General features: G+C 45.1%; 1 protein-coding gene across 1 annotated transcript in view; it reads right to left on the bottom strand.

The window, feature by feature from the left end:
- ITGA9 (integrin subunit alpha 9) overlaps positions 1-25,582 on the bottom strand; it is a 364,229-nt gene that overhangs the window by 85,275 nt on the left and 253,372 nt on the right. The window contains exons 19-20 of the mRNA XM_061395904.1: positions 3,636-3,722; positions 4-83 (exon numbers count right to left, since the gene is read on the bottom strand). Of these exons, the coding sequence (XP_061251888.1) occupies positions 4-83; positions 3,636-3,722 (167 nt within the window). The remainder of the gene's footprint in view (positions 1-3; positions 84-3,635; positions 3,723-25,582) is intronic.

The following is a 25,582-nucleotide window of genomic DNA, read 5'->3' as shown; positions in this document are numbered from 1 at the left end:
TACCTCTGAGCTGTAACGATGAAGCTAAGAACTTCCTCTTCCCCAGACAGGTGGCTTGTATCAAAGATCACGCTGAATTCATACTATGGGAAAAGAAAGTGACATTTGGCGCTAGCCAGCATTCCAAACTTAAATGCTACAGTCTTCTGCAGTTTATGACCTCTGGATGCTCATTTGCACGATAAGCTTTATGGTTTATGCATCTCTTTCTGATGGTTGGGCCAGAGATACAACTTTAGCAATAAAACTCAGCCCAGAGCCCACTCTGGCGAGAGGCATGTTGTCTTTTTTAGCAACTGAGGTTCTCGTTAGGAAGCAATATGCTTGAACTCTTAAACCAGGACTTCCTAAATTTCACTCACACACCATCATCCCAATTTTTGCCACATCTGCTTATCATATTACCTGTGATAAGTACTTTGTATTTTTACTGCCTCACTCTTTCTATTTAAAGACTATTTTAAAGAGAAGAATGTATATCACTATCACAGATGGGAATCCAGGATCACTTGCCATAAAGAGGAGGTCATCATAAAAAGAAATAATGAAAACAAAGTGATGTTGAATTCTGTTGCCTGCTGAAGGCTCTGAGCCTCAGGTCTGCTCTGTTTTGATAAAAGGGAGATAAACAAGCGATAGAGACATTGCAGCGCTACTGGAGACTTCCACCTGCAAAAGGTTAGGATAGAAAGAGCATTGAACAGGTAGTAGCTTTCTCACTGTCAGTCAATGCTGTTTAGTGCTGTGTCCACGCATCACCTAAAAGCATCTCAGGTGCTGCCAGTAGTGACCATCCTCTGATTTGGGGAGCACCTTCTCAAGCAAATGGTTTTCACTGTGTTCACATCGGGCAGGTGTGGGAATGGGGGAGGACTGCTTGGGTGGGGCTTATAGAGCCAGGCTCCACCACAAACTGACTGTGTGACCTTGGCCAGATACTTGATCTCTGCATTTCAATAAAAAAGAAGAGGGTGGACAAAATGATCCTTAAATTCCATCAAGTTTTGGGAGTCTCAGTTCAGTTCAGTCACTCAGCCGTGTCCGACTCTTTGCAACCCCATGAATCGCACATAGCACGCCAGGCCTCCCTGTCCATTACCAACTCCTGGAGTTCACTCAAACTCACGTCCATCGAGTCGGTGATGCCATCCAGCCATCTCATCCTCTGTTGTTCCCTTCTCCTCCTGCCCCCAATCCCTCCCAGCATCAGGGTCTTTTCCAATGAGTCAACTCTTCGCATGAGGTGGCCAAAGTATTGGAGTTTCAGCTTCAGCATGACTTATTTAATATATAAATATTTGGGTTCCTTTATGAAGAATTCTAGGCAATGGTCTAAATCTGCAACACTAGATTCTACTGAACTGACCGCTACCTGAAAGTAATGAATGTTGGACCACAACTAGAGTGGACACTGGACATCCTTTCTAGACTTTCTGTTGTGGTGAGACCTGTCAGCTTACAGTGAGGGTGGGGAGTGGAGACAGAACAGGAAACAGAGCTGGAAAACACAAATGATGGGAAAGTCAGGGGTCTTGTCTCAGCAAAGAGTTTGACCCAGCAGGAGATCTGAATTAAACGCTCTAACGGTCAAAGTAAGGTGAAAAGCAAAAGATTTGGGCATGAGGCCAACGAGAGCCAGCAGCCTGAGAGAGCAGAAAGTCAGGAACCAGGCAGGCTGGTCGTGAGAGACTGAAATATATGGCCAGCAAAGTAAGCAGATAATGTGGTCATGAGGCTTAGCAGATGGTCGGAAGTCAGACAACTCACAGGTCTAAGGGAAAGGGAAGGACAAGCCAAGCTGTGGATAGAGGGAGCCCCATCCCTGCTGGGTTGCTTCTTGGGCTTTCTCCAAGGACTCACCCCCAGACCTCCTGCCTCCAGGTTCAGCCTTGCTACAGGTGTTCACTTCTATATATGGGAGGAAGGTAGTGACATTACCAAGTTGGAAAAAAAAGTCCAACATTCAACATCCATTCTTCTGTTGGCTCAATGACTATTTTGAGAGCTATTGAATTCTAATGAAATTTAGGCCCCAGAAGTCAGGGGCCTTTTATTGTATTCATTTATTCACCTTTTTTTTTTTTCATGGGAAGTGATCGATCCTGGATCCATCTATGATATTGTTATTGCTTAGTGGCTAAGTTGTGTTCAACTCTTTTGAGACCCCACAGACTGTAGCCCACCAGGCTCTTTTGTCCATGGAATTCTCTAGGAAAGAATACTAGAGTGGTTTGCCATTTCCTTCTCCAGGGGATCTTCCCAACCCAGGGATCAAATCCACACATCCTGTGTCTCCTGCATTGGCAGGCAGATTCTGTACCACTGAGCCACCAGGGAAGCATCTGCAATATCCTTTCAAAGTATCTTTAAAACTAGCAAGATGCACCCTAGGTTTGGGATGGAGGCTGAATTTTACAACAAGATGGCTACTTTTAAAGTGTTTCAATTAAGTCTGTTTCCTGTTGCTCAAAAGATTTCAATTACATTTTTGTGTGTGGGGGGGCATATATTTTACTATAGACAATGATGCCTAGGGCTCAGGGTCCTTCTCCTACATCTTAACCCTACCTGGGATCTCATGGGACTTGACCCGAATTCTGCCAGGTGTTTCTAAGCCACCTCTTGAGGTTTCCCTTCTCCTGGGATGAATGTGAACAGAATGAGGATCAGAGCCAGAAAAGGGCTGAGGAATCACAGAGCTAACAACCACTGTAGATTGGAGTGGGTACATTCAACGAGACTGAGGGGTTCAAGAGATTTGCTAAGAAATGAGCAAACCTTCCTACGAGAATGTTCTAACAACTGGTTTGTAAAACAGCTAGTATACATTAGGAACGAAAAGCCTTAGATATTAAAATGACCCAATTTCATGATATAGGCAGGAGAAAAGGATTAAATTTTCTTTTTTAAGTGGAGGAAAAAGGTGGACAAAGGAACACAAAATTTCCTTCAAATCATAGCAGGGAAAACAGCCTCCATTTTAAAAGGCAGATCTGCCTGGTCTTTTAGGGTCTAGTTTTGCCTCCAAAAATCGCATCTTCTACATGTTTGCACCTTTTTAAAATGATGCCACATACTAGAATGCTCCATGAATCTCCAAATCAGCTAAACCATATTATTGTTTGAGCTTAGAAAATTTAGCTCCTTATAAATGCCAAAATGACTGTAATTTCTTGAATTCTTGTGTATGTTTTAAGAATTTTAAGAGGTCTCTTCAAAAAAATTTGTGAGTGCCCAGAGGAGTGGCAGCCCGGACTATAGATCACTAGCCAGGACCACATCTTCTCCTAAGTGGTCTCAGGAACTCAAAGTGGCATGCGATGTCCCAGAAAAAATATGTCAGGCCAACCAGATGGTGCTCGACAACATACAAAGGCCATTGTGTGTGTCTCACATTTGAGGTACGTCATGTGGACCAAGGGGAAAGACCACATGTCCACGGCTAACCTGGAGTAGACTTAGCGATGGTCATTGATGTGGCTGGCTGTGCCCAGGCAGGACTTGGCTGGCCACTCCGGTTGCTGTGGGAGGCAGGGGTCGTGGAGGAAACCTCAGGGAGGCAGTTGGCAGAGTCAGTGGCTGATGGGATGGGCTGGAGACTGCTGCCAAGGAAGTGTCCGGTCCCTGTCCCTTACCTTTGACTTTGACCTCATGAAAGGAAATCCCACACTGCATTTGAGGAAGTCCAATTCTAGCAGTTCACAGGAAATGCCCATTTCCTCCTGAAAGACAAAAAGCATCAACAGATGGGCTGGATGCATCAAGACAGGTGTGTGGAAGGAGCCCCAGGGAGGCAAATCCAGACTGTAGCAGACACGGTTCTTCTTTTGGAAAGTTCTCAGACAACGGTCACTGTCGGTTGGCTGCACTGGAATGAGGAACCCCTGCCAGGCCAAGTCCCTGGTCCTCCTCTGACTGCACACCTCCCCACTCCTTTGCCAGAGGTTCCCTGGGAAGACAAGTGCAGAGGACAAAACCACTCTTCATTCTTAACCAACCCTTTGGTTCTGAACCCTGATGTTCTCCCAGTGAAATGGGCCAGGCCATTTGTGAGCTGGATGTCTCCTTGCTGCTGCTGCTGCTGCTGCTAAGCCGCTTCAGTCATGTCCGACTCTGTGCGACCCCAGAGACGGCAGCCCACCAGGCTTCCCCGTCCCTGGGATTCTCCAGGCAAGAACACTGGAGTGGGTTGCCATTTCCTTCTCCAATGCATGAAAGTGAAAAGTGAAAGTGAAGTCGCTCAGTCGTGTCCGACTCTAGCAACCCCATGGACTGCAGCCTACCAGGCTCCTCCATCCACGGGATTTTCCAGGCAAAAGTACTGGAGTGGGGTGCCATTGCCTTCTCTGGGATGTCTCCTTAGGTTTGGATTAAAAGGCATCCAAGTCACCTTCCTGACCCCTTTCTCCTATACCCACACCCTAATCCTGCCTCTCAAGATCTTAGCTGAGGAAAGACAAATGCTAAGAAAATCACACCAGGGAAAACACAGGGATTCTTTTCACAGTGAATCAGTGAGGGCTGAGCTGCCTCCCCAGCAAGCCTTGCCAGAGTTGGGGCTGGGTTCAAGGGCAAGGAGGGAGTTCGAAGAGTAGCCAGCCTGGGCTGGACTCCACAGACTGAGGCACGAGGAAACCGGAGAGGCGCTGTGGAGAGCTGCCATCTTTCCATCTGGACGCATGGTTTACAACCAAGGTCAAAGGAAAGCAGGAGGCTCTTCATAACCCATAGGGCCTCTCTGAGTCACTAAGGCCTAATCAAGACTTCTGAGGGGACACAGAATGTTTGCAGATTTTGGAAAAGGAGAAGGCACAGCATAAAACTAGCACTGGCTGAATGTCTAGAAACTGGGGCACTGGAGTTCAATGAGGCTATGTGACTTCCCCAAGGTCATTTAGGCTGACTCTAAAACCTGTCTCCTTCCCCTTTGAAAGCCCTGAGTTTCTAGAAGGAATGAGCACAGCCAACACCACAATGGCACCAAAAGGAACCAACTTGTGTGGACTCTTGCTCTGAAATGCCACCCATGCTTCCTCCTCCCATTGCCAAGAACAGCACCTTTCAGCTCAGACCAAGATTCCCAGGCAGATGGGTGCAATAAAAATTTTCACTGTATGTCCAGTGAGGAAAAAAAAAATGTGAGCACTTACCATAAAATACCTACTTAGTTACAGGTTACACAGCATATGATTATACTAATGTATTACGAAGATTATCAAACAAAAAAGTGGAAATGAAAAAAAAATAACTCATCTGTGAGGTTAGAAGTCAAGATAGCAATTGGGAGGCAGTAAGTGGAAGGTAATAAGTGCTCCCCTTGTAGCTCAGTCAGTAAAGAATCTGCCTGCAGTGCAGGAGACCCGGGTTCGATCCCTGGGTTGGGAAGATCCCCTGAGGAAGGAAATGGCAACCCACTCCAGTATCCTTGCCTGGAAAACCTCATGGACAGAGGAGCCTGGTGGGCTGCAATCCATGGGGTCGCAAAGAGTTGGGCATGACTGAGTGACTAACACTAAGTGGAAGGGAGTTCTTGAGGTGCTGGGGTTTGTTCATTATGAAAATTCGCTTCATGATTTATATACTTTTGTCCATTTTCTAAATATTAATAAAACTTTTATTTATAAAATAGCAACAAAATAACCCAAAGTAAAAGGAAGCAAAAGATGGGAGATATATAAATGTAAAAGGAAACTACAGCTTATCTTTCAGTATCCGGTCTAGATATCCAATGGGGATAACTGACCTCAGTGATTTTAAAGTTTTCTGATGGTTCTCCGTGTCCTAAGTCAGCATCTCTCATGCAGTGGGCTTGGGCCCTCCTGCATTAGAACTGGTTTGGGAGCATTCTTTAAAAATACAGATTTGTGGGCCACACCCAGTGGTCTGAGTAGATAACTGAGTAGACTCTGAGACTGTGGGGCCTGAGATAAGCACTTTCAATACAGGTTAGGTGATACAGTAAGCGTTCTGCTCCACAATGATTTGGCAGCCATTGCTATGAGTTCCCCGTTCTCTGGTCCATTCTACAGGCTGCTTAAGGAATCTTCTTAAAATGCCTTTCTCTATTGTGAACAGAATAAAGCTCAAAATCTGAACTCTGGCCTCCATTTGGCCCCTACCTTTCTGAGTACATACATCACTGTTCTACAAATACCCTTTTCTTGGAATCATTTCCACACCTTTTGTCTCAGGTGTTTCCACTATCAGGAACACCTTTCCTCAGCTATTCCTCCATGGTTTTCTTCTCCCATCTTGCCCCAACACTAATGGGTGATAAGTTGGCATATATAATATGGACATGGAACAGGATTTGGAATGGACCCCAAGCATGGACTCCCATGATCAGCACTGAGGATACAGCTCTGAATTACTCTGGAACAGAGGAGCCCTCCATTTACTTGGCTTTGATCTAAGACTGCTTCTGATTACCTGAGAGTTGCTGAACTACCTTATTTTTGTTAATTCCAAAGATGCAAGAAAATAACATTAGTCCAGCATTTATTGCCTTATTCCAAGTCTCTCTTCCACCTACTCAGCCTAACAGAAATGAAAATTCCAGTTGGATACTGAGGTGGAGAATAAGCAAAAGAGCGAAAACCAAAGACTTCTGTAGGAAGGAGAGTGCTCAGCATATAGTCATGACTCAAACACTCTTGGATGGTGTCACAGGGAGGAATGTCATGGATCACCCTTCTGTGCCTGCCAGCACCAGCCCAGCCCTCCCATGGCTATGTAAGTCCTCTTGACTGAAAGGTTTTAATTCTATTCTCCACTCTCCACTGCAGCAATTAGGGAAAGAGCCTCCTCTTCCCCCTCCCACCCTCAGAGTATGGGCTTCTGCATGTAGATGGTGCAGGTACTGCACCCAGAACCCCTTTACTGGATGGCTTCCAGTCCCTGGTTGAATGGGAACTGCTTTGTCTGAGAGGTTATAATATCCTTCCTCTGCAGCCTATGATGGACAGGGGTGCAGAAGGCTACCCCTTTGCCTCAAGGTGAGACCAGCTGTGCTGTGAGATTCATATTCCAGAGCCCTGCTGGAACAGGCTGAGAGCACATCCCTGTTTGCCGTGTCCTCTGCCCTAGGCTGCTCCCTTATTCCTCTTCTCCCAAGAGCATTTCTGTACTAAATCACTTGCACAGGAATCCCCATCTCAGATTCTGCTTCAGCGAACCTGACCTCAAACAATACTCTTTACAGATGAGGCTGCTGGTACCAAAAGCTTCTGGAAAGTGCCGGGCATCTGTTCCCAGGTGGGGAGAGGCAACAGAAGGGGAACCCCCACATACTATTGAATGTTGTTCAAATTCATACCAACCAAAGGAAGACTTTCTAACTGCAGGTTATATAGCTGCCCCCATTAGGGAAGCATTTCACTTCAAAGCCCATCAGCACCTCCTTTGCTCTGGTTTTATCCAGAGCAGGCTGGGCCATGAACTTAAAAAACAGGGTCATCATGGAGCCAGGTACCAGACCTGTCCGCCCCCCCCAACCCCCAGCCCCTTACCTGTAGTCAGGCAGGTACCCTGCAGGCACAAGAAGTCTCAGGGAAATTTAAAAAATGTATTTGGGGTGATATGGCTAAACTAAGCCTGGTTTCAGACAGCATCAGGAATAGTGATCTAGTTGGGGAGAGAATGCTTATTACCTCTGCCCAGGAGGTACATGATGAGATTCTAGGGACCACACTTCTCCTTGGCTCTGACTCCTTTCATGCCCCAACCATTGCTCACATTTGAGAACTTCACCTTCAGCACTATTGCAAGACTTATGATGAAGAGCTCTCAGCTAATGGGGAATGTGGACCAGGGAACTGTCTACCCTTTGTCCCTGATTGCCAGACAGTGTAGAATCTGATTACTCAATTCAAATGCACTGAAATCTACTGAACCCCTGTTGCAACGCTGCAGGCTTTCATGAAATCAACTAAAGTGATGCACAGAAACTGCTCAAACCACTTAAAAGTCTCGGATCTATCTGGATCTGATGGAGTTACTTAACAGCTAAATAAGTCAAAATTATCCTTGGATGATAACACTTTAAGATACTTCAGAAGATAAGGATTTAAAATGAAAAGATCAAGAGAAGCCTTTGGGGAAAATATACTATCATAAAAACCACCTTTTTGTGATTGTCCTCAAAAAAACAAAAAAATGGCAAAACAGGAAGTAAAGAATGTTACCGTATGATATAACAGGAATAGTTATATCCAAAAGCTGCCTATCTAGGGACTCCCCTGGTGGTCCAGTGGCTAAAAGACCCCACGCTCCCAATGCAGGGGCCTGGGTTCAACCCCTGGTCAGAGAACTAGATCCCACATGCCACAACTAAGACGTGGCACAGCCAAATAAATATTTTAAAACAAAAAACAAAAGCTGCCTACCCAGCACTCAGTTACTTCTTCTGTTTCAGAAATTAATGCACTTCTATTTTAAAGATGCTAATAAAGCAAATAAGCCTTTGCCTTGGGTCTAAGAACTCTTTGACCATTGTAATTAACCCTGTTACAAGAGCTGTTAAGTGTAGAATAACATAAACTTATTTTCACAATCTTCAGTTTTATCTTTCAAGGAAAATCTCAATCAAAACTTAAAAATTTTTACTATCAAGTTTTGGACCCTATTTTAAGAAGATTCACAAAACTAGTCTTTTTCCTAGTCCCCACTTTTCGTTGGCTTGCAGGGACAGCCAATCCCATAAAATGCTATCAAGGTTTCTCCCTGGAGATCGATTCAGTTTACATTTTCCTTTTTCTTTTTTAATAAGACCCATTACTCTCAGGGTCAGAGAAACATCAATTAGTATTTTTTTAGAACAGGAGATAAATGCATACTCAGTTTGTGAACGTTTGTTTCTGTGTTCTCAGGACTGGGCACTCCGCAGTTTCTGAGTTTGCACTTAATACGTGAACAGGCCTTGGCTCCTCAGGGATTCAGATGAAGGGGCTGCAAGAGGTAGCTTATTTGCTGGTCTGCCTGGCATGGGAGATGCTTGTCTTGGCAAAAACCCTCTCTTTTCCAGACATACCTCGGCCGCCCTGGCCCCCGGGAGCTTGGCCAGTGGAGCCAGGCTCCAGCCCTGCTTGTAATGTGCGGGGTGGTTGGCAGGAAGAATCAGATCATGAAGTTAGTGAGCCTCCTTGGCCTTCAGGCTCCTTTTTCCCAATCACACAGGATTTGACTTTATTCTGGAGCCTCAGTTTTCTCTGACCACCAACACGGTGCCCTGTGCGAGTAGTAAATCCGCAAATCTGGTCAGGGCTTATGCTGGGCGCCAGGGCGGGTGTGAAGTTTAACTTCCCATTTGCCACTTTCTTGTGGGATTGTCAAACTGAGATGACCCTTCCTGTTCTATGACTGAAGTTTGGTGTTCTTCTGAGACCTCTTTCCTTTCTTCCAGACACATGAGGTGTGACTCCATGTGAGCTGGTAAGCTCTGTGTTAACTCAGTTAATAGAGAATTCAGGTGAATTTTGAAAGCACTTGATCCCAAATTCTCTGAGAATTCGAAGGTGAGAAGGGGTTCTCAATAACCTGGCCCAGTGAGTTAATAGAAAGAGTTTATTCCCAGGAAATACTCTATTGGCTCAACTCAAAGATGAGTCAGCCTGAGCCTCACCAGAAAAAACAGTGCTATTCCCAGAGGGAAATCCTCTGGGACAGGGCCCATGGAATTCCTCCCATACAGCACCTGGACTTGCAGCATAGAAAATGCACAGGCTTTGGCATCAGTGTCCCAATTTTGATGACTGGCTCAGATACGTAACAGCTGTGTGTTGTCAGGTAAATGAGCTAGCTTTTCTACAAGCCTCTACTTTCTCACCTGTGAAGTGAAGCCTTAGCACAGGCCTTGTAGGACTGGGGGCTCAGATGGTAAAGCGTCTGCCTGCAATGCAGGAGACCCGGGTTCGATCCCTGGGTCAGGAAGATCATCTGGAGAAGGAAATGGAACCCACTCCAGTATTCTTGCCTGGGAAATCCCATGGACGGAGGAGCCCGGTGGGCTTCCTCCTGGAGTCCATGGGGTTGCAGAGAGTTGGACACGACCAAGCGACTTCACTGTGGCCTAGGCTATGGGACTGGTGCTGGCCTGCCAGTGCTGATGGTCGTGAAGACGGAGTTCACAGACGGCCCACCTCAGAACTAGCTTGTTACATGCCAGGCAGCTCCTCTTATGCCCATGTTACAAGGAGGAAACTGGAACACAGAGAAGTTACAGCGCGTGCCCAGGCTTTCCTAGCTGCCAATGTAAGAATGGGCCAGAGGGGACCCTAGGTGGGGGATACCAAGCAAGGCACAGACAAGGGCCCTCTCCTCCTTCCCCTGAAGAACCCACAGAAGCTAAGCCTGAGCAGGTGGGGAGTACAAACGCAATAAGCCAAGCGTGGCCTTTAGGGAACCTGAAGCACACAGGATGCCAGGACATATGCCAGTCATGGCTGATGGCCTGGCAAGGCTGGGGCAGTGGTTACAGGCCTCCTGCCGGATGGGGTTTGGCAACTAACAGCCTGAGAGAACAGAGGTGATTACCCACACACGTGGGGGTTTTGGAGGAACAGGCCAAGGCAACTACTACAAAGCAAGTCCGTTTTAAAAATTTGTCTAAACCCCTGTTTGGAAGCGACGGCCCAGACTATCCTGGGTTTGTTCTTTCCAAGCTTAAAAAAATTGAAGCAAGCAGGAGCTAAAGTCAAAACAAATGTTTGAGACAGATGAACCACATAACTGTTAAAGCCAAATGCCCCTGGGAAGCTAAGGAGTATTGAATTTGGAGCGCGCACTTTGAATAAACCCCGTCCCCATCACAGGCGGTGGGAAGTCAGCTGTCCCAGGAGGAGCAATTTTCTGATCAAAGTGGAGACAGAAGAGGCTCCTCCCAAACAGTCCTCTTGGCTCTTAGGATGCTTTAAAACAAGTAAAAATATTCTTGCATATTCTTTTTTTAAAAGAATACAAATTAGAAATGACTTGAATAAGCTATCTTATTCCTGTAACATGCCCCTCCTGTGCATTACACTAACTCTGAAGAGCAAATCTTTTTATTTTCCAAGATAACGACAAACCAGAACACCTTCCCAAATGCTGATGCCTTCCCCTTTTGGGGATGACGGGAAAACAAACAAGAATCTAAACAAACAAATAGATAAATCTAACAGCTCTAATTGAAAAGCCCAAAGTGAACAGACCAGAAATATGTGTCTTCTAAGGTTTAAGAAGTAATCAAAGTATTTGATTTTCATCCAGGAAGTTTTTCTTTCTGTTAAACAGAGACAAGTAACTTTTTCTTAAGAGTTTCAAAAATTTGTTTCTATTCCTAGATTTTTTAAAAAGGTATTTCCCAGAGCCTACAAATTCTTGATCAACATACTAAGAATTCAAAGTTCAATTCCATCTCATAAATCAAATTATTTTGATTTTCTATCAATCTTTTCCTTTGCCCCACAGGCTGGTTGAAAACTCTACAAGGTGGCAACCTCTCCTGAAATGATGGGGAAGGGTTGAACATCATGGCATAAAAACAATTTATGAGTGGTATTTGCGTGAAAAGGTTTTGTAGGAGTCAAATGTATGGTGGGTACTTATTGAAAGCCCGGCCAGGAATCTTGGTATTAGGGACATACTTACAGTGGAGAGTTCCATCCCACCTACCAGTGCGCCTACACTCCTGTGGGCTCAGAACTCATTTGAGAAGGACCTCCAAGGGCCTTGCTATTCAAAATGTGGTCCTTGGACCTGCAGCATCAGCATTACATGGGTGCTTGTTAGAAATGAAGTTTCGATGAACATTGGGGTACACGTGTCTCTTTCAATTCTGGTTTCCTTGGTGTGTATGCCCAGCAGTGGGATTGCTGGGTCATAAGGCAGTTCTATTTCCAGTTTTTTAAGGAATCTCCACACTGTTCTCCATAGTGGCTGTATTAGTTTGCATTCATTCCCACCAACAGTGTAAGACGGTTCCCTTTTCTCCACATCCTCTCCAGCATTTATTGCTTGTAGACTTTTGGATTGCAGCCATTCTGACTGGCATGAAATGGTACCTCATTGTGGTTTTCATTTGCATTTCTCTGATAATGAGTGATGTTGAGCATCTTTTCATGTGTTTGATAGCCATCTGTATGTCTTCTTTGGAGAAATGTCTGTTTAGTTCTTTGGCCCATTTTTTGATTGGGTCGTTTATTTTTGTGGAATTGAGCTGCAGGAGTTGCTTGTATATTTTTGAGATTAGTTGTTTGTCAGTTGCTTCATTTGCTATTATTTTCTCCCATTCAGAAGGCTGTCTTTTTACCTTGCTTATAGTTTCCTTTGTTGTGCAGAAGCTTTTAATTTTAATTACATCCCATTTGTTTATTTTTGCTTTTATTTCCAATATTCTGGGAGGTGGGTCATGGAAGCAACCTAGATGTCCATCAGCAGATGAATGGATAAGAAAGCTGTGGTACATATACACAATGGAGTATTACTCAGCCATTAAAAAGAATACATTTGAATCAGTTCTAATGAGGTGGATGAAACTGGAGCTGATTATACAGAGCGAAGTAAACCAGAAAGAAAAACACCAATACAGTATACTAATGCATATATATGGAATTTAGAAAGATGGTAACGACAACCTTATATGTGAGACAGCAAAAGAGACACAGATGTATAGAACAGTCTTTTGGACTCTGTGGGAGTGGGAGGCAGGGGATTATTTGGGAGAATGGAATTGAAACATGTATAATATCATATAAGAAATGGATCGCCAGTCCAGGTTCGATGCAGGATACAGGAAGCTTGGGGCTGGTGCACTGGGATGACCCAGAGGGATGGTATGGGGAGGGAGGTGGGAGGGGGGTTCAGGATTGGGAATATGTGTACACCCGCAGCGGATGCATGTTGATGTATGGCAAAACCAATACAATATTGTAAAGTAAAAAAAAAATAATAAAAAAATTTAAAAAAATAAATAAAATGTTAATTATGTTAATAAGTAAAAAAAAATAAATAAAAGAAATGAAGTTTCTCAGGTCCCACCAGACCTGCTGAGTTAGAATCCATATTTTAAGCAGATCTCCAGGTAACCTCTGTGCATGTGACCATTTGAGACGCTTTGCTCTACATCACGGACCCATCCACTCAGAGGACATAATGTCAGCCCATGTAGCCCGCCTTCCTGTGCTTTCTACCTGCCAGAGAAAGGTGGACTCAGCTGCTGCCATTTAAGGGCTACTGTCTGAGCAAGGACACACTTTTCTGGAGCTGGAGACCCACCTATTGACATGTCCCTTGTCTGGGTCCCCCCAAAGCAGATTCTGGAGCAAGGGCTGGGGTTCAAGTAGGTTGTGAGGTGACCTCAAGTGCTCCCTGAAGGAGTGGGGACACGCACCCCTAATGGGTGAAAATGCTGGACATGTCTCTGCCAACACCCGCCTCTCCTTGGTTGAGAGTCGTTCTAGGGATACTGAACTCCCCGTGGCCACAGAAGAGACGAGGCCTGAGCGGATCCTCCCCCAGTGCAGCAGCCCTGCAGCGTGTTGTGGGCACACGCAGTCCTGTTCCAGGGAGCAGCTGCTAACTAATCTCTCCCCTCTGGTTGGCACATGCACTTTGCTGCCTCTGGACACATCTCAGGACTCTCCTTCAAGGACTGGCCTCCTCTTTTAGGATGATTCCGCCCTCCTTTCTGTTTCCTTGCTACCATGGCAGATCAGCTCCAACCTCTTCCTATCTAGGCCAGTGTAAAACAGCTTCTTTGTGGATGCCCTGTTCTCAGCTGTCCCGAGTCTGGTTTACAAGCTGTCCCATATGGATCTTAACACACTATTTCATTTCTGTGCAAAAGCCTTCAAAGGTTATTAATAGCCTACACCTGTCACTGCTTCATAACTGGGGTGTGCACTGGAACCACCTGAGAGCCACAGACACCGGGCACAGCAGTGCCAGCGATGCAGGCTACTTACTGCACAAGAGACCTGCCTGAGGGTTGGGGGGTTGAAATCCAGCCCATGCTGCTTTCCCCAAGTCCTGCCTCCTGGCAAGAGGCTACGGACCACCAGAGGGGGCACTTCTCTGCAATCGTGTAACGGTGCTGGACAGACTGTGATGATTTTGTGGAAAACTTTGTAAAACAAAAAAAAAGCCCCCTTGGAAGCCCAGCTGTGGACCCACTGAATCACAGCACACAGCATGGGCCAGCGTTTGCTGAAAGCTCCCTGGGAAGTTCCAATACGCACCCAAGCCAAGAACCCTCAGAAATTACATTAAAATCCTTCTTGAAGATTTGTTGTAATTTTAATGTGGGTCCAGATTGCAGGACCCACCTCCAGAGTGGGATTCTTTAGAGCAGAAGTAGGGTCAGGAAATCTGGATTTTGATGCTCAGGCAAACATTCTATATCAGCCTCTGGAACACCAGCCCTGAGGGCTGGCACGGTCACTGCCATTTTGGAGGTTAAGAGATGAAGACCCAGTTAGAAGGGGAAAAAGTGCTTTCCCTGGGGTTCTAATGCTGGTGAAGTCAGAATATCTTTTATTATGGTCCTCCTTGTCTACTAGTCCTCAGACTGGAGCCCTGCCCACCATGCACCCAGAGCACTGACTCAGAGAAGATGGACTCTATCTCCACAGGCAGAGGCCAGCTCCCACACGGGTGCCCGCCCCCTGCTGCCCTGGAGGAAGCCCATCCATCCACTCAACAAGTGTTTCTTATTTTGTCTTGAATGGGAAACAGCTTCTGTAGAATAATTCTTATGCATGAGGCACGTATGTTTTCTGTTACGTCTTACATTCCTTTGTTCACGCCCCCCACTTAATAATTATTTATCAAGCAGTCTCCATGTCCCGCATTGGGTCACATGCCTTTATAATATAGTCCTTGCTGTCTTCAGGGGATCTCCCAGCCTGGGAGGTGGGGAGAAGGACCAAGCTGTTCGAGGAATAACTGCACTCACGGCTAAAATCAATCTCTCTCAATAAGAGCATCTTCATTTCCTCCAACCGCACTGCCATTAGTCTTATTTCATTATTATTATGTAATATTATATACTTTCATTATTACTACTATTGCCTTCAGTTCAGTCCAGTTCAGTCGCTCAGTCGTGTCCGACTCTTTGCGACCCCATGAATTGCAGCACGCCAGGCCTCCCTGTCCAGCACCATCTCCCAGAGTTAACTCAAACTCATGTCCATCAAGTCGGTGATACCATCCAGCCATATTATCCTCTGTCGTCCCCTTCTCCTCCTGCCCCCAATCCCTCCCAGCATCAGAGTCTTTTCCAATGAGTCAACTCTTCACATGAGGTGGCCAAAGTATTGCAGTTTCAGCTTTAGCATCAGGCCTTCCAAAGAACACCCAGCACTGATCTCCTTTAGGATGAACTGGTTGGATATCCTTGCAGTCCAAGGGACTCTCAAGAGTCTTCTCCAACACCACAGTTCAAAATCATCAATTCTTTGGTGCTCAGCTTTCTTCATAGTCCAACTCACATCCATACATGACCACAGGAAAAACCATAGCCTTGACTAGATGGACCTTTGTTGGCAAAATAATGTCTCTGCTTTTTAATATGCTATCTAGGTTGGTCATAACTTTCCTTCCAAGGAGTAAGTGTCTTTTAATTTCATGGCTGCAATCACCATCTGCAGTGATTTTGGAGCCCCCAAAAATAAAGTCAGCCACTGTGTCCACTGTTTCCCCATCTATTTCCCATGAAGTGATGAGACCAGATGCCATAATTTTCGTTTCCTGAATGTTGAGCTTTAAGCCAACTTTTTCACTCTTCTCTTTCACTTTCATCAAGAGGCTCTTTAGTTCCTCTTCACTTTCTGCCATAAGGGTGGTGTCATCTGCATATCTGAGGTTATTGATATTTCTCCCGGCAATCTTGATTCCAGCTGTGCTTCTTCCAGCCCAGCGTTTCTCATGATGTACTCAGCATAGAAGTTAAATGAGCAAGGTGACAATATACAGCCTTGACGTACTCCTTTTCCTATTTGGAACCAGTCTGTTGTTCCATGTCCAGTTCTAACTGTTGCTTCCTGACCTGCATATAGGTTTCTCAAGAGGCAGGTCAGGTGGTCTGGTATTCCCATCTCTTGAATTTTCCACAGTTTATTGTGATCCACACAGTCAAAGGCTTTGGTATAGTCAATAAAGCAGAAATAGATGTTTTCCTGGAACTCTCTTGCTTTTTCAATGATCCAGTGGATGTTGGCAATTTGATCTCTGGTTCCTCTGCCTTTTCTAAAACCAGCTTGTTAGCTGTCCCTTTAAAAATTTGTTTTTTAGTATTTGACACACCACACAGAATGGGGGACTCTTAGTTTCCTGACCAGGGGTTGAACCTGCACCCCTTGAGGTAGAAGCAGAGTCTTAACCACTGGACTGCCAGGAAAGTCCCTACCTTTCCTTTTCATTTATCTAAAAACATCTACAAATTCTTTATTTTTTAAAACATTGAAGTTCAGTTAATTTACAATGTTGTGCCAGTCTCTTCTGTACAGCAAAGTGATTCAGTTTTATACACATATACGTTCTTATTTTTCCACAAGTTCTTTAAATTATGAAATCCAAAACCCAACAGAGTTATCTCTCACAAGTCTCATCAATGTTAACTTCATAGGAAAACTCAGTTCATTATGTGAACACACAGGTACAGGTCAAAAGTTATTATGACAATAGCCCAAAATACCATTCATAAAACAGCAAAAGCTAGCCGAGGGTCTTCTTGTTCAGAACTGTTGCCTAAATCCTATGAAACCACCATCACCAATATGAAAACCAGACAAAGACACAACCAAAAAAAGAAAATTATAGGCCAATACTTTTGACAAATATAGATGCAAAACTCTTAACAAAATGTTAGCAAGCTGAATCCAACAACACATTAAAAAGCTCATACACCATGATCAAGTTGGATTCATCCAAGGGTCACAAGAATGATTCATTATAGGCAAACCAATAGGATACACCACATCAATCAAAGAAAAGGCAAAATCCACACGATCATCTCAATAGAAGCAGAAAAAACATTTGATAAAATTCAACATCCATTCATGATAAAAACTCTTATGAAAGTGGATATAGAAGGGACATATCATAATAAAAACTATTCATGACAAACTCAAAGCCAATATAATACTCAACAGTGAAAAACGGAAAGCCTTTCTGTTAAAATATGGAATGAGACAAGGATGCCCACTCTCACCATTTCTCTTCAACATAGTATTGGAAGTCTTAGCCACAGCAATCAGATAAGAAAAAGAAATAATAGGTATTCAAATTAGAAGACATAAAATTGTCATTATATACAGAGGATGTGATACTATTAATATACATAGAAAACCGAGAACCGCTGCTTTTAGCATACTAAAAGCCTGAGAACAGGTCCTTGCAGTGGGTACAGGATCTGTGTTCTGTTAATTTATTCAACAGATACTCTTAGACTAACCTCGTGTCAGGCATGGAGGTTCACAGGCATATCCCTATCCTATACAAGCTTTACTTTTAAATACCAGACACAGAATAACTGCCTTGGCAACTGATCTAACTAAGAAACATATGCCAGCTGAGAGTTCGAGCTTTAGGGAATGCCTACAAGAAAAGGGCAGAGTCAGGAGCACAATCTGCATCTTAGGTATTCATGCTATGTGGGCTTTCCTAGTGGCTCAGGTGGTAAAGAATCTGCCTACAGTGTAGGAGACCTGGGTTCAATCCCTGGGTCAGGAAGATCCCCTGGAGAAGTGAATGGTAACCCACCCCAGTATTCTTGCCTAGAGAATTCCATGGATAGAGGGACCTGGGGGGATAAGGTCCATGGGGTCACAAAGAGTCAGACACGACTGAGTGACTATCACTCACTCACTCAGACACTGTACATTAAAAAAAAAGCCTGATCCCAAGAACCTCCAGGGTCAATACACAACTACAACAATTACCAACACTGAATTAAGAAGGACCCACTAACATCAGTTCAGTTCAGTTCAGTCGCTCAGTGGTGTCTGACTCTTTGCAACCCCATGGACTGCAGCACTCCATGCTTCCCTGTCCATCACCAACTCCTGGAGCTTGCTCAAACTCACGTCCATTAAGTCAGTGATGCCATCCAACCATCTCATCCTCTGTCATCACTTTCTCCTCCTGCCTTCAATTCTTCCCAGCATTAGGGTCTTTTCCAATGAGTCAGTTCTTCCTATCAGGTGGCCAAAGTATTGGAGTTTTAGCTTCAGCATCAGTCCTTCCAATGAATATTCAGGACTGATTTCCTTTAGAATTGACTGGTTGGATCTCCTTGCAGTCCAAGGGACTCTCAAGAGTCTTCTCCAACACCACAGTTCAAAAGCATCAATTCTTCAGCGCTAAGCTTTCTTCATTGTCCAACTCTCACATCTATACATGACTAATGGAAAAACCATAGCTGAGACTAGATGGACCTTTGTCGGCAAAGTAATGTCTCTCCTTTTTAATATGCTATCTAGGTTGGTCATAGCTTTTCTTTCCAGGAGCAAGCAAGTTTTATTTCATGGATACAGTCATCATCTGCAGTGATTTTGAAGCCCCCCCAAAATAAAGTCTCTCACTGTTTCCATTGTTTCCCCATCTATTTGCCATGAAGTGATGGGACCGGATGCAATATCTTAGTTTTCTAAATGTTGAGTTTTAAGCCAACTTTTTGCTCTCCTCTTTCACTTTCATCAAGAGGCTCTTTAGTTCTTAGTTTTCTGCCATAAGGGTGGTGTCATCTGCATATCTGAGATTACTGATATATCCCCCAGTAATCTTGATTTCAGCCTGTGCTTCATCCAGCCCAGCATTTCTCATGATGTACTCTGCATATAAGTTAAATAAGCAGAGTGACAATATGCAACCTTGATGTACTCCTTTTCCTATTTGGAACCAGTCCATTGTTCCATGTCCAGTTCTAACTGTTGCTTCTCGATCTGCATACAGATTTCTCAGGAGGCAGGTAAGGTGGTCTGGTATTCCCATTTCTTGAAGAATTTTCCACTTGTGATCCACTTAGTCAAAGGCTTTGGTGTCATCAATAAAGCAGAAGTAGATGTTTTTCTGGAACTCTCTTGCTTTTCCAATGATCCAATGGATGTTGGCAATTTAAATAAATGTTAAAGTCATGCTTCCTCTTCATATTGTCAAGAACAGAAGAGAGAGACAGTCTTTGTTTTCTAGGGTGATACTTCGTTTTCTCTGTATTTGGTCTGAACATTTTCAATTAGTTGGTTAGCTGTTTAAAATGACTTGCAAAGAGAAGGAGTTGCTTTTGGCTATTTTTTTTCTTTTTTTTTATTTTATTTTTAAACTTTACATAATTGTATTAGTTTTGCCAAATATTGAAATGAATCCGCCACAGGCATACATGTGTTCCCCATCCTGAACCCTCCTCCCTCCCTATACCATCCCTCTGGATTGTCCCAGTGCACCAGCCCCAAGCATCCAGTATCGTTCATCGAACCTGGACTGGCAACTCATTTCATACATGATATTATACATGTTTCAATGCCATTCTCCCAAATCTTCCCACCCTCTCCCTCTCCAACAGAGTCCAAAAGACTGTTCTATACATCAGTGTCTCTTTTGCTGTCTCGTACACAGGGTTACTGTTACCATCTTTCTAAATTCCATATATATGCGTTAGTATACTGTATTGGTGTTTTTCCTTCTGGCTTACTTCACTCTGTATAATAGGCTCCAGTTTCATCCACCTCATTAGAACTGATTCAAATGTATTCTTTTTAATGGCTGAGTAATACTCCATTGTGTATATGTACCACAGCTTTCTTATCCATTCATCTGCTGATGGACATCTAGGTTGCTTCCATGTCCTGGCTATTATAAACAGTGCTGCGATGAACATTGGGGTACACGTGTCTCTTTCAATTCTGGTTTCCTCAATGTGTATGCCCAGCAGTGGGATTGCTGAGTCATAAGGCAGTACTATTTCCAGTTTTTTAAGGAATCTCCACACTGTTCTCCACAGTGGCTGTACTAGTTTGTATTCCCACCAACAGTGTAAGAGGGTTCCCTTTTCTCCACATCCTCTCCAGCTTTTGGCTATTTTAATGGTAAGATTTTAAATTCAGACTCTCTAGAGTTGTTTATGAAAAATTTATGATTTTTCCTGGTTCTTTTTAAAAAAAAAGGATGAGCTGCAGGTTCATAAGACTGACTGAGCCCTGGTATGTGTGTTCTGAACTTGTTGGAATGAACTAAATTTAGGATTGTGTCCGAAGTGGGCTTGTTTTTGAGCGGGGAGAAGAAAGGACTGGTTTATGTCTTGCTTCCGGGGCTGTGAGCCTGAAGAAGTAAATGATAGAGCAGCATTTTCTGTGTCTCTCCCCAACAGGACCCCCTTTGCCTGTGAACCTGAAGAGAGGGGAGGGCATGGGAATTCACATCCCTTTCTAGGGACCCTCAACCAAACTCCCTTGTCCCTGAACCCTCTGAGGTATGACCTCTACTGTGGAGAGGGCCCAAGTTACCCACCTTCTTTCTCACCCCTGAGGACTTCGATATCATACCTTTGCTTGCCTTCCTTCCCCATCCCCTCCGTGGGCTCTTCTGGGAACATATGCTAGTAAATTACTTTAAAATGATGTCTCGTCTCAGGATTTCACTCTAGGAGACTGAGACTGAGATAGTAGGACAAAACCATCACAGAAACATCCAGCTCCCCTCTTTGGTTGGGGCCTCAGGTAGGGGCTCGCCAACCTGGCGTCAGGGAGCATTTCAGGCTTCGAGCAAATGGCCTCCCGGGTCTTGGAAACCTCTCACCTTCTCTAATGCACGCCGCAGGGCAGTGTTTCCCTGGGACTGCCAGTTCCAAGTAACCCAGGATCTTTTAAAACAAAGAATTTCAGCCGCCAAATATTAAGGATGCCAGTGAAGATGTCTGTGCAGACTCCCATGACTCACATATTGGTTTTAATTCACTTAAGTGCCTCTTAAACATAGATTCATTTAATTATTACTCCTCAGCGTTTTCTCGTGGTCCATCTGGGAAGGATGCCTCCCGTGCTGTTCATGCCAGGCTGCAGGCAGGGGCCCTGAATGGTGAGTGAAAGCTGCTTTCTTCTTTACAGAGTTTCTCAGGGGAAGGAATGGGGGCCCTGGAAATGTCTATATTTGTGGTCATGATTTTTTTTTTCCCCAAACCATTAGGTTCAACTCTTAGTTCTGCCACCTACCAAGTGGTGCCTTAAGTTATTCTGCACCCTCCCTGCCCACGAAAATACAGATGGCAATTCCTCACCTCATACTCTCACTATAAGGATTGAATGAGTTACTATATTGGCTGCCACCACAGTGGTTGTTGATGCTATTAGGCTCCAGAGAGGGACTTTTCAAGTTTTCTATGTTCAGCCACCTACAGTTGCTGGCAAACCTTTAGGCCATAAACCACCTCCAGAATAAGACCCTCAGCCTGGCTGGGCTGCTTGAAAACTAAGAAGACAGAGCTAATATGTATTGAACTTGGACCACATGGCAGACACTGCTTCGAGCACTTTGTGACAATAAACTAATTCACGCTTCTAAGCCACCCTACAAGGTAAGCATTATTTCATCCACTTTGTAGATTGGGATTCGGAGGCCCAAGCAGGTGAAGTAACTTGTTCAAGGTCACAGAGCAGCCACACGGTAGAGCTGGAACTCACGCTGGCAGTCTAAGCAGAACCTGTACTGCCTCACAGAGGCCAGTCTGCAGAGAAGCCTGAGGGTGCCTGTTGACAGTGTTTCCTTTGCTTTGCCGTAACTTGACTAGGTCTCAGAGTCTGTCATGCATCAGAGACACCTGCAGGTATGTTTAGAGGCACTCTGCGGGGATTCACCCCTAGACTTTCTGATTCAGCAGGTCTGGGGAAGGGCCCATGAATGTGCTTTTCTAATCAAGTCCCAGATGACATGGATGCTGATGTCAGGGGACCACACTTGGAGAGCACTGATGCAGATCTTTAGAAACGCTGGGCCCGGGCAGCACCTACCATGGAGGACAATATAACAAGTAAGAGTGGGGCTCAGTCTGCTGATCCAGGGGACACCCAAGTGGTCCCCTCTGCGGATGCTGTGAGGTCTGCAGGGCCCCTGCCACTGGTGTATGGGAACCCTTCACAGCCACCAATTGTCACTGTGTCACCCAGATGTCATCTTTCTCCAGGCTGCCCCCAACTTCCATCCTGCAAAATGGGGCTAGAAAATGAACTTCCTAGTGATGCTATGGTGAGGAAATGCTAAAGAGGAAGTAAAATGGGAGGAGGGAATGGACAAGCATTTACAGATTGCCTTCTCCATGACTGGCCTTTGAAGTACCATCTTATTTAATTCTGACACTGTAAGTACATCTCGTACTCTCCACTTCACAGAGGAGGAAAATGAAGCTTTGAGAAGCTGAGCTAACTTGTCAAAATGTGTGCAGCTAGTAGACAGCTGAAGTGGGATTCAAACCTAGGTCAGCTCAGCCCTACAGCCCCTGCATTTCCTCTGCCCCAGGCTGTGTCCCTGTGACTGTCTGGATGGTGGCCACCCTGCCCTGGGCACAGCTGGCGCTGAGCAGGCTGCACAAAGCCTGTGACCCCATGCAGAGTTCCTGCCGAAGAGTGAAGCGTTTCACAGGCAGCAGTTTAAGCCATGAAACAGACTCTGGTCTGTGTGGGGTTTCCCAACCAGAAATAAAAAGGTCAGATGTTGTCTCATCGGCTCCAGGATCCAAGGCCCATCCTTAGCCCAGAACAGAAACAGCAGTGTGACCGCAAGTGGAGTGGCCCCAGGCCTTCAGAAATGACTGCGAGACCCCTTGCTGGAAGCCAGTGTGCCCATCTGAGAGTCCCAATCCTTGTGAGCAAAGCTCAACGGGCTTTTTATAAAGAGCAAAGAGAGTTTTCTTTGGCACAAGGTTCAGATTTCCTGCCCTGTTCCAGTGACCTCATGAAAGCGTGTGGAAGCACCCCCAGACCCCTCCCCAGTGCCAACAATCTCAACTCACAGCTCAGGCTTCCTGCTTGTTTGGGGAGAGAGCTTGCTTCTCATCTTCTGAATTTGAGACCCTTCTCCCTCCTCCATCTGAGGCTCAATCCACTGCCCTCCTCTGTGTTTGGAGACAACAGGCAGCCCCTTCAGCTAGAACCTTCTAGATAAGGAGCCATGGAAGAGGGAGGCCCTGTGTCGTGAGCACCAGCTCTGCATCTCCTCAGCAGATGAAACTCTGATGGAGAATGACACGTGGGAAAAGAATTCTGGCTTTAAATCTTATGACCAAGCAGCTCTAAAGGGTGAAAGGGAAAGTCACATGAACTTGGAGACGACAAAAGATTCCAATGTTGTTGTCCAAGGGGCTGAGGTCTCTCATGGGTTTCTGAGAAGAGGTTTTCCTAACTAGAAATTCTTTCTACTCCATTGAATGTGTGGGGGGGTCATCATCCCACGCTACAATCTCCAACCAACGGCCTTTTGTCCCAGTCACTTCTAGAGCCCTTGGTCATGTCTCAGAGTTCAAAGTAAACACTTAAGATGGCCACAGAGCACTGGGGCATCAGGACTCGGGTGGAGAGATCTCTTCCTCCATCAGCCTGAGCAAGGCTGAAGGATTAGGATCCATCAGATACTTCCAGCTGGGAGACTCAGTCCAAGTTACTTGCCTGAGCCCATTTTCTACTTTGGTAAGTTGGGTAACGACACTGGAGAAGACATCTGTTTCCTGCCACCTATATCCATCCAGGTTTCTGATGACTCTCTGCCCCAAGTTTCCTCTGGGGAACCATCTCCTCCCATTGTCCAGGTGAAAGGTCTACTCACCCAGACTCCCTCCCACATGAACTACACTCATGAGCTAAGCCACCAACACTACCCTTTATTGTAAACTACTTTCGTGGGGGTGGGGAGGACATTTATTTCTTGACAGGACTGCCAGTTCATGGATGTCGGGATCAAGCTCTGTCCTTATCTACGAGTTAGGATGGTAACTGCCACAAGACATATGGTGAGGGGGGCGTCTGGTCCCAGACCTGCCACTCACTAGCTTTGTGACTTGAAGTAAATCACAATCTTCCTGCTACATTTCTGCCTCTGTAAAATGAAGAGGGTCATTGCACCTCTGCTGGGTCAGCATGAGTGTCCCTGAGATGGTGCCAATGATGATGCCTCCTGTAGCTCCTGCACACAGCAGGGAGTGGGGAGGGGGTTCCTGCCCTCCCCATCACTGTCTGGAGCTGAACATCTGTGAGAATCAACCCAGAACAGTAGGTACAACCCTATAGTGGTTTTCTCTCTCACAAAAAAAGATGGAATCCTTTTCTCCTCCCTCTGTTAGAATGGAAGTTCTCTCAAGGGAGCAGGGCCATTCTTTAGAAACATTGTATTCTCGCTCTCCACCCCAGGTTTGCCGAAACCTTGCTCTAGCTCCACGCTACTGGATGCTCAGAGTAAGGTGAAACGTGAAGATGACAAGATCTCCCATGATCTCCCAGATGACTTGCTTTGGCCCACTAAATGCTGCAGAAGAGATACCATGCCTGTTCTGACTCTCATCTCAAGAGGCCTTGGAATTTCTATCCATTCTCTTGAACCCTTGCTGAAGCCACAGGAGCCCGAGCTCACCTTCTGGACGATGGTAGCCTCTGAGCTCCACTGCTCCCACTGGCCCAAACAACAGGTGACCCACCAGCTCACTGCAGATGCCTGAGGGAGGTCAGCCAAGGTCAGCCAAGCCAGGCCAAGAGCTGAATAACTGCTCTGAGAGTCACAAGAAATATGAAATAGTAGCTGTGTGAAGCTGCTACATTTTGGGGTGGTTTGTTACAGTGATGGGTGCAGAGTCACTCTGCAGAGTAAATGAGGGCACCTGCAAGTGACCCAGACCCAGTGGAGCCAACAGGGAAGTGCTCAGGAAGGGATAGTCATGACAGGGTGGTCACCCATGCAGAGCCCATGCCAGGGAGCCAAAGAAGGGCCCCGCTTGTCCACACTCCACTTTGTAAGAAGCTAAGGTTTACCCTTCTTTGTTGGTTAAACTCTAAAAAGAGGAAGAACCAAAGGTGAAACAAAATCCAAAGGTGATAGTTTCCTTTGATGTGCAGAAGCTTTTAAGGTTAATTAGGTCCCATTTGTTTATTTTTGCCTTTATTTCCGATATTCTGGGAGGTGGGTCATAGAGGATCCTGCTGTGATGTATGTCAGAGTGTTTTGCCTATGTTCTCCTCTAGGAGTTTTATAGTTTCTGGTCTTATGTTTAGATCTTTAATCCATTTTGAGTTTATTTTTGTGTATGGTGTTAGAAAGTGTTCTAGTTTCATTCTTTTACAAGTGGTTGACCAGTTTTCCCAGCACCACTTGTTAAAGAGATTGTCTTTAATCCATTGTATATTCTTGCCTCCTTTGTCAAAGATAAGGTGTCCATATGTGCGTGGATTTATCTCTGGGCTTTCTATTTTGTTCCAAGGTTAAAAGACAGCCTTCAGAATGGGAGAAAATAATAGCAAATGAAGCAACTGACAAACAACTAATCTCAAAAATATACAAGCAACTCCTATAGCTCAACTCCAGAAAAATAAATGACCCAATCAAAAAATGGGCCAAAGAACTAAATAGACATTTCTCC

This window comes from Bos javanicus, chromosome 22 (genome assembly GCF_032452875.1).
Source record: "Bos javanicus breed banteng chromosome 22, ARS-OSU_banteng_1.0, whole genome shotgun sequence".
Classification (NCBI taxonomy): Eukaryota; Metazoa; Chordata; class Mammalia; order Artiodactyla; family Bovidae; genus Bos; species Bos javanicus.
Note: the sequence above shows the minus strand (reverse complement) of the source record. Positions and strands in the feature narration are given on the sequence as shown.